At 32.4% G+C, this 9,383-nt stretch overlaps 1 protein-coding gene across 4 annotated transcripts; it reads left to right on the top strand.

The window, feature by feature from the left end:
• Positions 1-3,532: 3,532 nt before the first annotated feature.
• LOC124819473 (protein REVEILLE 8-like) lies at positions 3,533-9,079 on the top strand. Of its 4 annotated transcripts, none has more exons than XM_047291010.2 (9): positions 3,533-3,884; positions 4,881-4,938; positions 5,036-5,159; positions 5,236-5,391; positions 5,498-5,623; positions 5,719-5,828; positions 6,236-6,295; positions 8,466-8,589; positions 8,677-9,079. In XM_047291010.2, the coding sequence occupies exons 1-8, from the start codon at positions 3,736-3,738 to the stop codon at positions 8,565-8,567; spliced, it is 885 nt and encodes a 294-aa protein (XP_047146966.1). In that variant the 5' UTR covers positions 3,533-3,735; the 3' UTR covers positions 8,568-8,589; positions 8,677-9,079. The 4 variants fall into 4 exon arrangements, with proteins under 4 accessions (XP_047146966.1, XP_047146960.1, XP_047146952.1 ...); XM_047291004.2 differs by having other exon boundaries at positions 8,463-8,589; positions 8,681-9,079; XM_047290996.2 differs by having other exon boundaries at positions 3,536-3,884; positions 8,463-8,589.
• Positions 9,080-9,383: the final 304 nt, after the last annotated feature.

Raw genomic sequence — 9,383 nt, 5'->3', positions numbered from 1 at the left:
GTACTTTTCAAGCTAGTGATTTCAAGTAAAACAATATGTTGTTAAGGGGTGGTTACAAGTTAATGGATTGGAGAACATATAGAAGGTGAGTTCAATATAGTAGATACAATTGTTTGTTAATTGTAAAGGATTTTTCATGCTTTAAAATGTAGGTGGAGAGATATGTTTGAGAGTAATGACTAAACCAATCTACACTATTGAACATTATATATTTTAGCACATAGGTTTTTAGTTAGTTAAGGTGTTGAGGACAATAACTCGGTCAAGTTTAGGTGGTTGTTAAAAGAGAAAATGAAGAGAGCATACTTTTCCTTCTACCTAATGAGTTAATTTTCAAGGACGAAAAATTTTCTTGTTCGAGAGAATTAAAGACCTAGAAAATGACTTTTTAGAAATGATAGTGGTTTAAAAATAGTGAGACTCGATTATTTTAATATTAAAAAGTTTTAATATAAATAGTTATTTATGAACGAGTTTCATTATTTTAAAACACTTAACCTCTCTAGAAACCACTTTTCTAGAGTACTCTGACTTCTCTTTAAGGGTTCTTCCTTTCTACTCGTTTGATTGAAGAACTGAGAGTGTAGGATTGGTCCTTACAGTGAGCTCTTCAATTTGGACCAATCAACTTCTCTATTAGCGTAAGTTGAGTTTAAGTTATTTTCTTGGTATTTTCTGTTATTTGTTGCAAGCCTTCTTCCGCTTGCATGCGTCTTTTTAGTCATGTATAGGAATCTCTATTGATTAGTGATCATAATGGTATGTCTTGATCGTTCTTGTGATGTTTCTATGTGTAGATAGAGCATCTTGTTAGGTTGGAGGAGTTTCGTTGGTTAGGGTCTTGTGAGATGTTGGTCAAGTAAGGAAAGCTAATTGCACTATTTTCAACCAATAGATACTTTGTAATTATTAATTGTATGCTTGTACAATGTTTTATTTATCTGATTGCGCTGTTTGATGAAATATGATATGTGGAGTTGAAATACAGTTTTAATTTGGCTTTAGTGTTTTGTATTATGGAATTACCTATTTTTTTGGTTAGTAATGCAAATGAGATTAATTGAATCATTAAGTAGTGTACAATCTGATAGTTGGTATGTTTTGGCCTCTGTGATTGTTGTTAGACTGATTTACATGATTGAAATACCATAAATCTGCAGAATATAAGTTTGTGAGTTTCAGTGATATTCTCGTTGGACGAGCTATTTAGTCGTCGAGCAAGTGTGCTTTCAGTGATATTCTCGTTGGACGTATATATTTCTCACTCAGCAAAATTAATAGAGTCTAATTCTATTTATATATACTTTTTGGGTCTGTTTAATGTAGGACTATGTGATGTTAAAATGATAAATTATTTATGAAGTTAATTTGAGAATGATTGATAGATTTAGGGATAAATATGCATGTAAATAACGATGTATGATATTATAATGATGATGAGTATTATATATGTGTTTGGTGTAATTTCATTGATCTCGTGGGAAGATTCTATGGTGGTGTTTCATTAGTGTACACATTGATGTGAGAGTCCAAATGTTGGAGGTTATCCTATCGCTCTAATAACCATTCAAACACAGATAGAGTAGAATGAGGTATGTGGTGGAGATGTAGGAGGTCCTAGTTTACGGACTTTACCTTGGCTAAAGATAGTAGTGAACTAACCTTGTGTGTGGAAAGGTGAAAACCCATTGACAATGGTTCTACAAAGCAGTAGAGACCACTACAAGTGCAAGATTCCCTGAGATTTCACATGAAGGTTGTATCCGAATAATTGAGTCTAGAACGAGTCTTTATATCTGATTTGATTGTTTTCATGAGTGAGAGTTGCATGATAATATTTCTATGTTTGTTTTATGAAAACTCTTTTGCACATTAACTTACCCTATTGTTTTTTTTTTTTACGTTTTTTGTGTGTTTGTTTGTTTCTTTTGCGAAGATCACCTTATTGGTGTGAGCGAATGAGGAATATTTGTTGAAGTATATATGGTGAAAGACGATGATGTTATAGAGTTTTCTTCATGATCTTCTAATAGTTTTTCTTAGTTGTCTTATATATATTTTATTATTATGGTATATTTTTAGATAAAAAAAATATCTATTTTATTTTTTTCAATTTTATAATGTCTTATGTAAATTGTAAGTAACTAAAAATGAAATGTTACAAATAAAATTTAAATTACTTTTATTAAATATTGATATATCTTTTACATTTAGAAGATTCATCATTAAATATTATTTAATAACTTTCTTAAATAAGTTTTTCCAAATATTATTAGTTAAATTTATTAATTTATAATTTATTAAATAAGGTTTTTGGGTATTGGGTTCGTAGCAAACGGAATTCTCTGTAATTTTCCAAGAAAATTTACAAACATAAAAGGTTATATTTTTTTATTAATCACAAAACTACAAAAATTTAACTTTTAATTTGAAAAAATATATTTTTTCTTATGTTTCAATTTAAAAAAAAATATAGATAAGTTTATTAATAAATAATCTTAACAAAAGTTTTATTTCAATTATTATAAAAAACAATTATTTTCTGTAAACAAAAATGTCAAACCAAAATTTAATTAAAAAAAAACAAATTGTAGCTGGTTTCAATTGAATGTGGACAGGTTAAAGAGGCTGCTGTCCACCAAATTCTACCTAACACAATATAACGTTTTACCAAAGTAAGTATTTTATAAAGCATGCTATATCAGGAAATCCAACCCCATAAATCAATTTTTTTTATAATAGCAAGGAAATTAAGTTGAGAAAATGTGGTGCAGCGCACAGTCGGCAGCCTACCCTAAAAAGCAGAGGGAAATAGTGTTTCAGAAGTGGATAGGATTGTTCCACGTGTCGCAACACCGTTGGAGACAAAAAGTTTGCGTAGGCGATGGGTAACAAAAACAAACGAGAAGTGTTTGGCTGTCGAAGAAGGACCACCACATATTAAAAAAAACGTCAAATTATTGGGAGCCGCAAGATCCTTGTGGGCCCACTCCCTTACTCCCACCATTTCCACGCTGGCACTCTCCTTCACCAAACTCCATGGGATGCGACCCACATCACTTCTTCCCATTTTATTTTACATAAAAATACAATTTTGTTTTTAAATTTTAAATATTTAAAGATTATAAGAAAATCTTCCTCATCAAAACTTTTTTTAATTGAGAAGTTGGTCAATTAGATCAACATCCTCAACACAATTAAGGAAATTAATAAGATGATTTATCTATTTAATTGAAAAGTTGGTCAACCAAGTAAAATACAGATTTTGCAAGGGTGAGTAATCTCAACATTTTCCTTCAACTATCATTTTTTAAGTTTTGTATTAAAATTAGTTAGATTGTTTTAATGTTGTTGAATTTGTATGGATAAGCTTGCCTAACTAGTATTAATATAATGGAGGATGTGATAATATTTTGTTGTATGGTTTTTTAGGAAAGTAAAATATATGTATTTTTGTAGTACGGATTTAAAAGTGGAAGAAAATGAGAAAGATGGACGTATGGTGTAAGAAAAATTGTGTCCCGATGGGACCGGACAAGGGACGATGAAATGAGTTTAGTGGAAGTTGTGTTGTGTTGGGACAATTGGTGGCTCTCAAATTCTGCACCGCACATATACCCACCCTGCTTGCCACGCCACATTCATCTCACCTTCTCTCTCTCTCTCTCTCTTTCTTGCTTTCTATCTCTAAGCACCTGTGTGTAGAGAGTGAGTCTATGTTATTTGTGGCGGAGCATGAACTCCAACACTTCGAATTCTCAGTCAATGGCGGTGGCGGCGAGTGATGTGTCGGGGAAGAAGGTGAGGAAGCCTTACACCATAACCAAGTCAAGGGAGAGTTGGACCGAGGAAGAGCACGACAAGTTTCTTGAAGCTCTTCAACTGTGAGTCCGTTACCTTCTTCCCATCATAACTTCACTTCCTCTTTTTTTACTTTCATTCAACATGACTATGTTTGAGCTTCTTATCGCTAATTCAGTTGTTATTTTTTTTTTTTTTCAATTATCCTCATTTCCATGTCTTTCTTTATGTACGACCAAATCATAGCATTTGGCTACAGTTTCTAATTAGTTTTGGTCTCTCAGGAAACCCAATTGAGGCTGCATCAGTAGTATTCCTGTGCATCATTCTTGATTTGGTTATCTTTGTATTTCTGACGTGAGGTCACTAGGGAAATGCTTCTGTAGACAAATCTTAATAGGGTTTTGGCCATGATTCCGTGCTTTTCATCAGTGTGAAGGTTCTTCCAGTGCTACAAGTTTATTTATGTCTTTTCTCACCTAGATTTTGGATATTAGTTATTGAGCCTGTGCATTGGATTAATTTGCTAAACTGAATCAAAATTCTTCTAAGAGTGATCCAGAACAATTGTTAACACCTGTGGTTGAAAAACTCCTCTTAGAGAAAGTAATGAAATGGATAGAGGATGGCGTCACATCAAATAAGGATAAGGTCAAATCTTAATATTTAAGTAGAGTGTGAACCTTATTTTAGGTCAAGCTAGACATAAACTTAAGAATATCTAATTTCATATTCGAGATGTTGATTTCTCTGGATAAGGAAGTGTCTTGGAGATTCCCTCTATTGAGGATATGACCAAATCCTAATGTATAAATGAGATACAAACCTTACTTGTAAGTCAAAAGAGAGATGGAAATTTGAAAACTTGAAGATTAGTTTGATTCTTGGATTGTATGATATGGAAGAATTAGGAGAGGGTAGAAATGAAATGTACTCATCTTCAGTGTAAGCTGTAATTTTGGCTGAAACTGTATTTCAGTGTGTTTGTGCTCTATTTCCAATCGTCTCAACTTTACAATTACTTTAAAACAAGTGAAGTGGTCTGCAATCCAGCCATTGACTTCATGTGGATTATTCAGATTTGACAGGGATTGGAAAAAAATTGAAGATTTTGTAGGTTCAAAAACAGTTATTCAGGTTTGAAGTCTGTTTTTCAGTTCTCTGTTTATATTTTCTTTGTCGTGTCTATATTCTACTCGGGCATTATTTGTCACTAACTAATAATTTTTGTTAGATTCGAAGCCATGCTCAGAAATACTTCTTGAAAGTTCAAAAGAATGGGACTGTGGCTCATGTGCCTCCTCCCCGTCCTAAGCGAAAAGCTGCTCATCCTTACCCACAAAAAGCATCAAAAAATGGTTTGCTTCCATTTCAGATAGTGATATTGTCTGTTCCTAAAGGCACCACATTTAATGAAACTTTTTGATTTTCTAGTTTTGGTACCACTACCAGCTTCCATTGGTTATACTTCAACAAACATGCTTGCACCTGGCTTTGCCAAATGGGATGAAACCTCCTTGCTGATGAATACAGGAGTCAGTAAATCCATGACCTGTCAGGATGAACTCAACAGTATTCGTGGAAATGAAGGCATGCGTACTTCGTTTTGTTGTTAGTTTCAAGCCAATAATCTGCATTTAATACACTAAATGGGACTGTCCACCACTTATTATGTTATATGACGTTACTGATTCAGCTGATATTGGATCAAAGGGGATAACAAAGATTACCAACAGCATTCTTAGTGGTGTCAGAAATTCTACTAGAACACTACAGACTTCTGAGATACCAAAGCAAGGGAAACAAGCTCCGGTTATTCATGGTAATTTTCTGATGTACTGAATTTTTCTTTTATATTCATTTTCAGATTGAATTTAGTAACGGATCATCATTTGTCATTTTGACCATGTTTCACAGGTTTGCCAGATTTTGCTGAAGTTTACAGTTTCATTGGAAGTGTATTTGATCCAGATACAAATGACCATGTCCAAAAGCTGAAGGAAATGGATCCTATAAATTTTGAAACTGTGAGTTGAAGAACTTTGTTGCTGTAATTTGTCTGTCTTGAATTTATTCTTGACATACTGAGACATGTTCAAATTTTCCTTTACATCGAAACTTACTGCAACAAAGTATAAAATCATTCATATACCTTCACCTATCAGCTTTAGTTTTAGGATAGCTCGCTCATAACACTGTACAACACTTGCATGTCTATATGGTTTATTATTAGAGCCTATAAATTGGTCACGCTTAAGCCCAAGGAACACTTGCAGGAAGAGGTTTACTACACATATAATATAAAACTTATTCATGTACTTTTGCCAAATAGTTTAAGCTTTTGGGATAATTAATCCATGACATTTATAATGAAAGTTGTGATCATTATAAGTTCTTGGTTACTGACTTCCGTATATTTGCTGTTCCTCTGCAGGTTTTATTGTTAATGAGAAACCTCACTGTCAACTTGTCTAGCCCTGACTTTGAACCCATCGTAAGTTTCTATATCAATCCAACGATGACTACATAGTTTTTCCATAATTGCAAATAAAGTTAAATTTTGTTTGAATTGACTGGCCTGCAATATTTTGCATGATGATTAATCGTTTTAATTACTATGGTTCATGAAGATAAAATGCCAAATCCAAAGATAATACTTTGACTTTACCATATGTACGGTGTGCATCTCCTTGATGTTTTATGTGTGTGAGAAATTTAAACAAGAGCACGTTGATCCAGTTAGGAGTAAATGTATAATTAAAACCATTTGTGTTTTCACTTAATAGCTTAATCATTCAGGATTATTGGTTTATGACATGATATCTAGAGTTCAATCCTTGCCTTCCCCATTCTTCCGATACAATAGTTCCATTTCAGAAAAGGTGATATTCTTCAAGCTTTAAGCCGAAAACTGAGAGAGGCCATGTTAGAAATATAACATAAAACCATCATTCAAATGTCTTTTCCTAATCTTGTTGATGATAAAACGATTCATCGGGGGGGTGTCTTAGAAATGTTATATAATATGAAACCATTCTTGGTCATCACGTAACAAGTCTTAATTTTTCTGGATTGTCACAGTTTTTGTCATTATTACTACAAAATTGAGTAGCTAGTAGATAGGAAAAAACAGGAAAAATATTCAAAGGGGAGGTCACCCCCCTCACCACACTTTGTTCTCACATTTTCTTTTTCTTTTTGACTAAAAGTGATAGAATGGGGAAGCACCCCAATATTACTGGGGAAGGCACCAATGGCATGCTGGCCTACCCAGAGGATTACTGCACAGACATAAACAGCAAAAAAAATTATCTGTCACAACTACTCAACTAGCCCTTAAATGGAAGGGAATCTCGGAGGCCTCGACTTGTTCTCACTTTCTCATCACATGTAATAGGATTTCCATGTTATAGATATAGGCTCTTGTATTAAATTATGATTATCCCCTAATTACTTAACAAATTAAAGTAGTTATATATGAGATTAATAAGTTTGTGTAAACTTCTAGGTGTTTTAGTCTACTGAAAGTTTCCAAACAAAATCAAGTAATACTCAAATCCTCTCTATAAAAATTATAGTAATATCTTTAGGAGTCATTCTTAAAAAATACTGATAATTTTTTTAAAAGATAGTATGAGATTATTTGACAAAATGAAAATCAATTATATGCTCGATTCTTTTTCGATTTTAACTATATTAATACAATTTATATATTAATAAAACTTTATTAGTTATAAACTGTAATAAAATAAATATTTATCATGTACATTATATAGACTAAAATAGGAGTTTGATAAAATTAAGATGTACTTATCTTTTAATTATGATTTTTTTTAATGGGGGTCTAAATACCTTTGTTCATCAAAAGACAAAAAGATGAATATTCATTATGAAATTATTTTCCTTTCAAAACAAAAATGTAAACTTAAAACAAAATTTGCATGTGTGGGAAGTGATTGCCCCTTGTCAATATAACTAGGGGTGTGGACAAAATCTTTCATGGCTCAGTACAGGAAGTTTAGGTATGGCTTGTGAAAAAATTGTTCAAGCTTGGTTCATTTATTTGACTTGTTTAACTAATTGAAAAATGTATTGTTTTTGTTTTTATGAATATTTTTCTGAAACTACTTTTATTTTGTACTAAATGATAATCTACATATAGAGATGTGTGCTTCACATGCAGGTACGTGGAATTCAAACATTCTAGATTATTATATTCCCACAAAAAATTAGAACTTCTTGACTGTAAAAATAAGAGAACTTCAAAAAACAAAGTTTTAAGTATTTCCAACACTAAATATATAAATTAAAACAAAAGAGAGAGAAATTTTTTCATCAATTTAAATAAATGAGTTATTTATGAGTAGTCTTGCATTATCTTGGCCCATTTAAATAATTAAACTCAATCTCAAATTTATATATTTAATTAAATGAACGAACTTGATCAAACATTTGTTCAGTTGAGCTGGAATAGTTGAACAACTAACAAAGTTAAATTAATAATATGACAAGACAACATCAAATTTCACCTCTGTTTACTTTTTGTTTCAAAGTGCACCTCGTGATGCTTAGTCATTGTCACAACGAATGAAGCTGACTGTGAACTTTGTGAGTCTGTGAGTATGAAAGTTGACTAGTTTTATGTGTACCCTTTTGTTCAGAAGAAGGCATTGTCAGCATATGATGTGAATGGCATGGCAGTAGGAGTTGGTACAGGAATTGATGTGAAGAAGCAGACAAATGATCTATCATGTCAAACTGCTTAACCACTAGCAATTTGTTGATATGGTATATATGTGTCTTTCTTCTTCTCATATTTTCCGAACTTCTCTTTTTCTGTTGTTGCATGTTTTTTAACTGTAACATGATCTGCAGTTAGGTAGGTCAAATTTGGATGGAAGAACGAGGTTTTGGTCGGGCAGAAGTAGGGCATGGAAATATCTTGCACTCGCTGTAAAGCCTGTAAAAATGTAACCATAGTCCTTTGTAACACACCCAAAAGTAGCATGTCATAGAAAGCTGAAGCACAACATATTTTTCAGCTGATTCTATGATCTGTAACATTTGTTGTATTGCAGTGATTTTGTTGCCTTCAAGTAGAGACATAGGTTTATAAGATATTCTTCCTGATACAAATGTATCATCAAAATTTAGAAAAAAAAAGGGGAGGGAGTAAACTGCTGTCTAGTATCATTGTCAAAGTGGCCTTTCGTTCCAAAAATTTTGTCTGTAAAGTCACACTTTCACATACTTTATTTTCTTGTTTCAGTCTTTTTCATCTTGGTTTGCCACTTCAATGGCTTTCTTCGCTAGATTAATGTAAAGTGCCTCTCGATATCTAAATAAGATATCACTGCATTTTGTTTCTTTTGAATTATCAACAGTTGAAATGCATGTAATATCAAGGAGTTCTTCCAATAATTTAGCAAGGTTTATGTCACAACACTATATGTCAAAGAAACTTGTAAACTAAGCTAAATCACAAAAATTTTATTAATTTAATAACCTTGAAGTTTATAAGTTGGCTTATCTATGACATTCATATTATTCCAAGACCTTTTATTTTTCCTTGCACGCTCATA

This window comes from Vigna umbellata, chromosome 8 (genome assembly GCF_029865625.1).
Source record: "Vigna umbellata cultivar VRB3 chromosome 8, Vumbellata_1.0, whole genome shotgun sequence".
Taxonomy (NCBI): domain Eukaryota; kingdom Viridiplantae; phylum Streptophyta; class Magnoliopsida; order Fabales; family Fabaceae; genus Vigna; species Vigna umbellata.
Note: the sequence above shows the minus strand (reverse complement) of the source record. Positions and strands in the feature narration are given on the sequence as shown.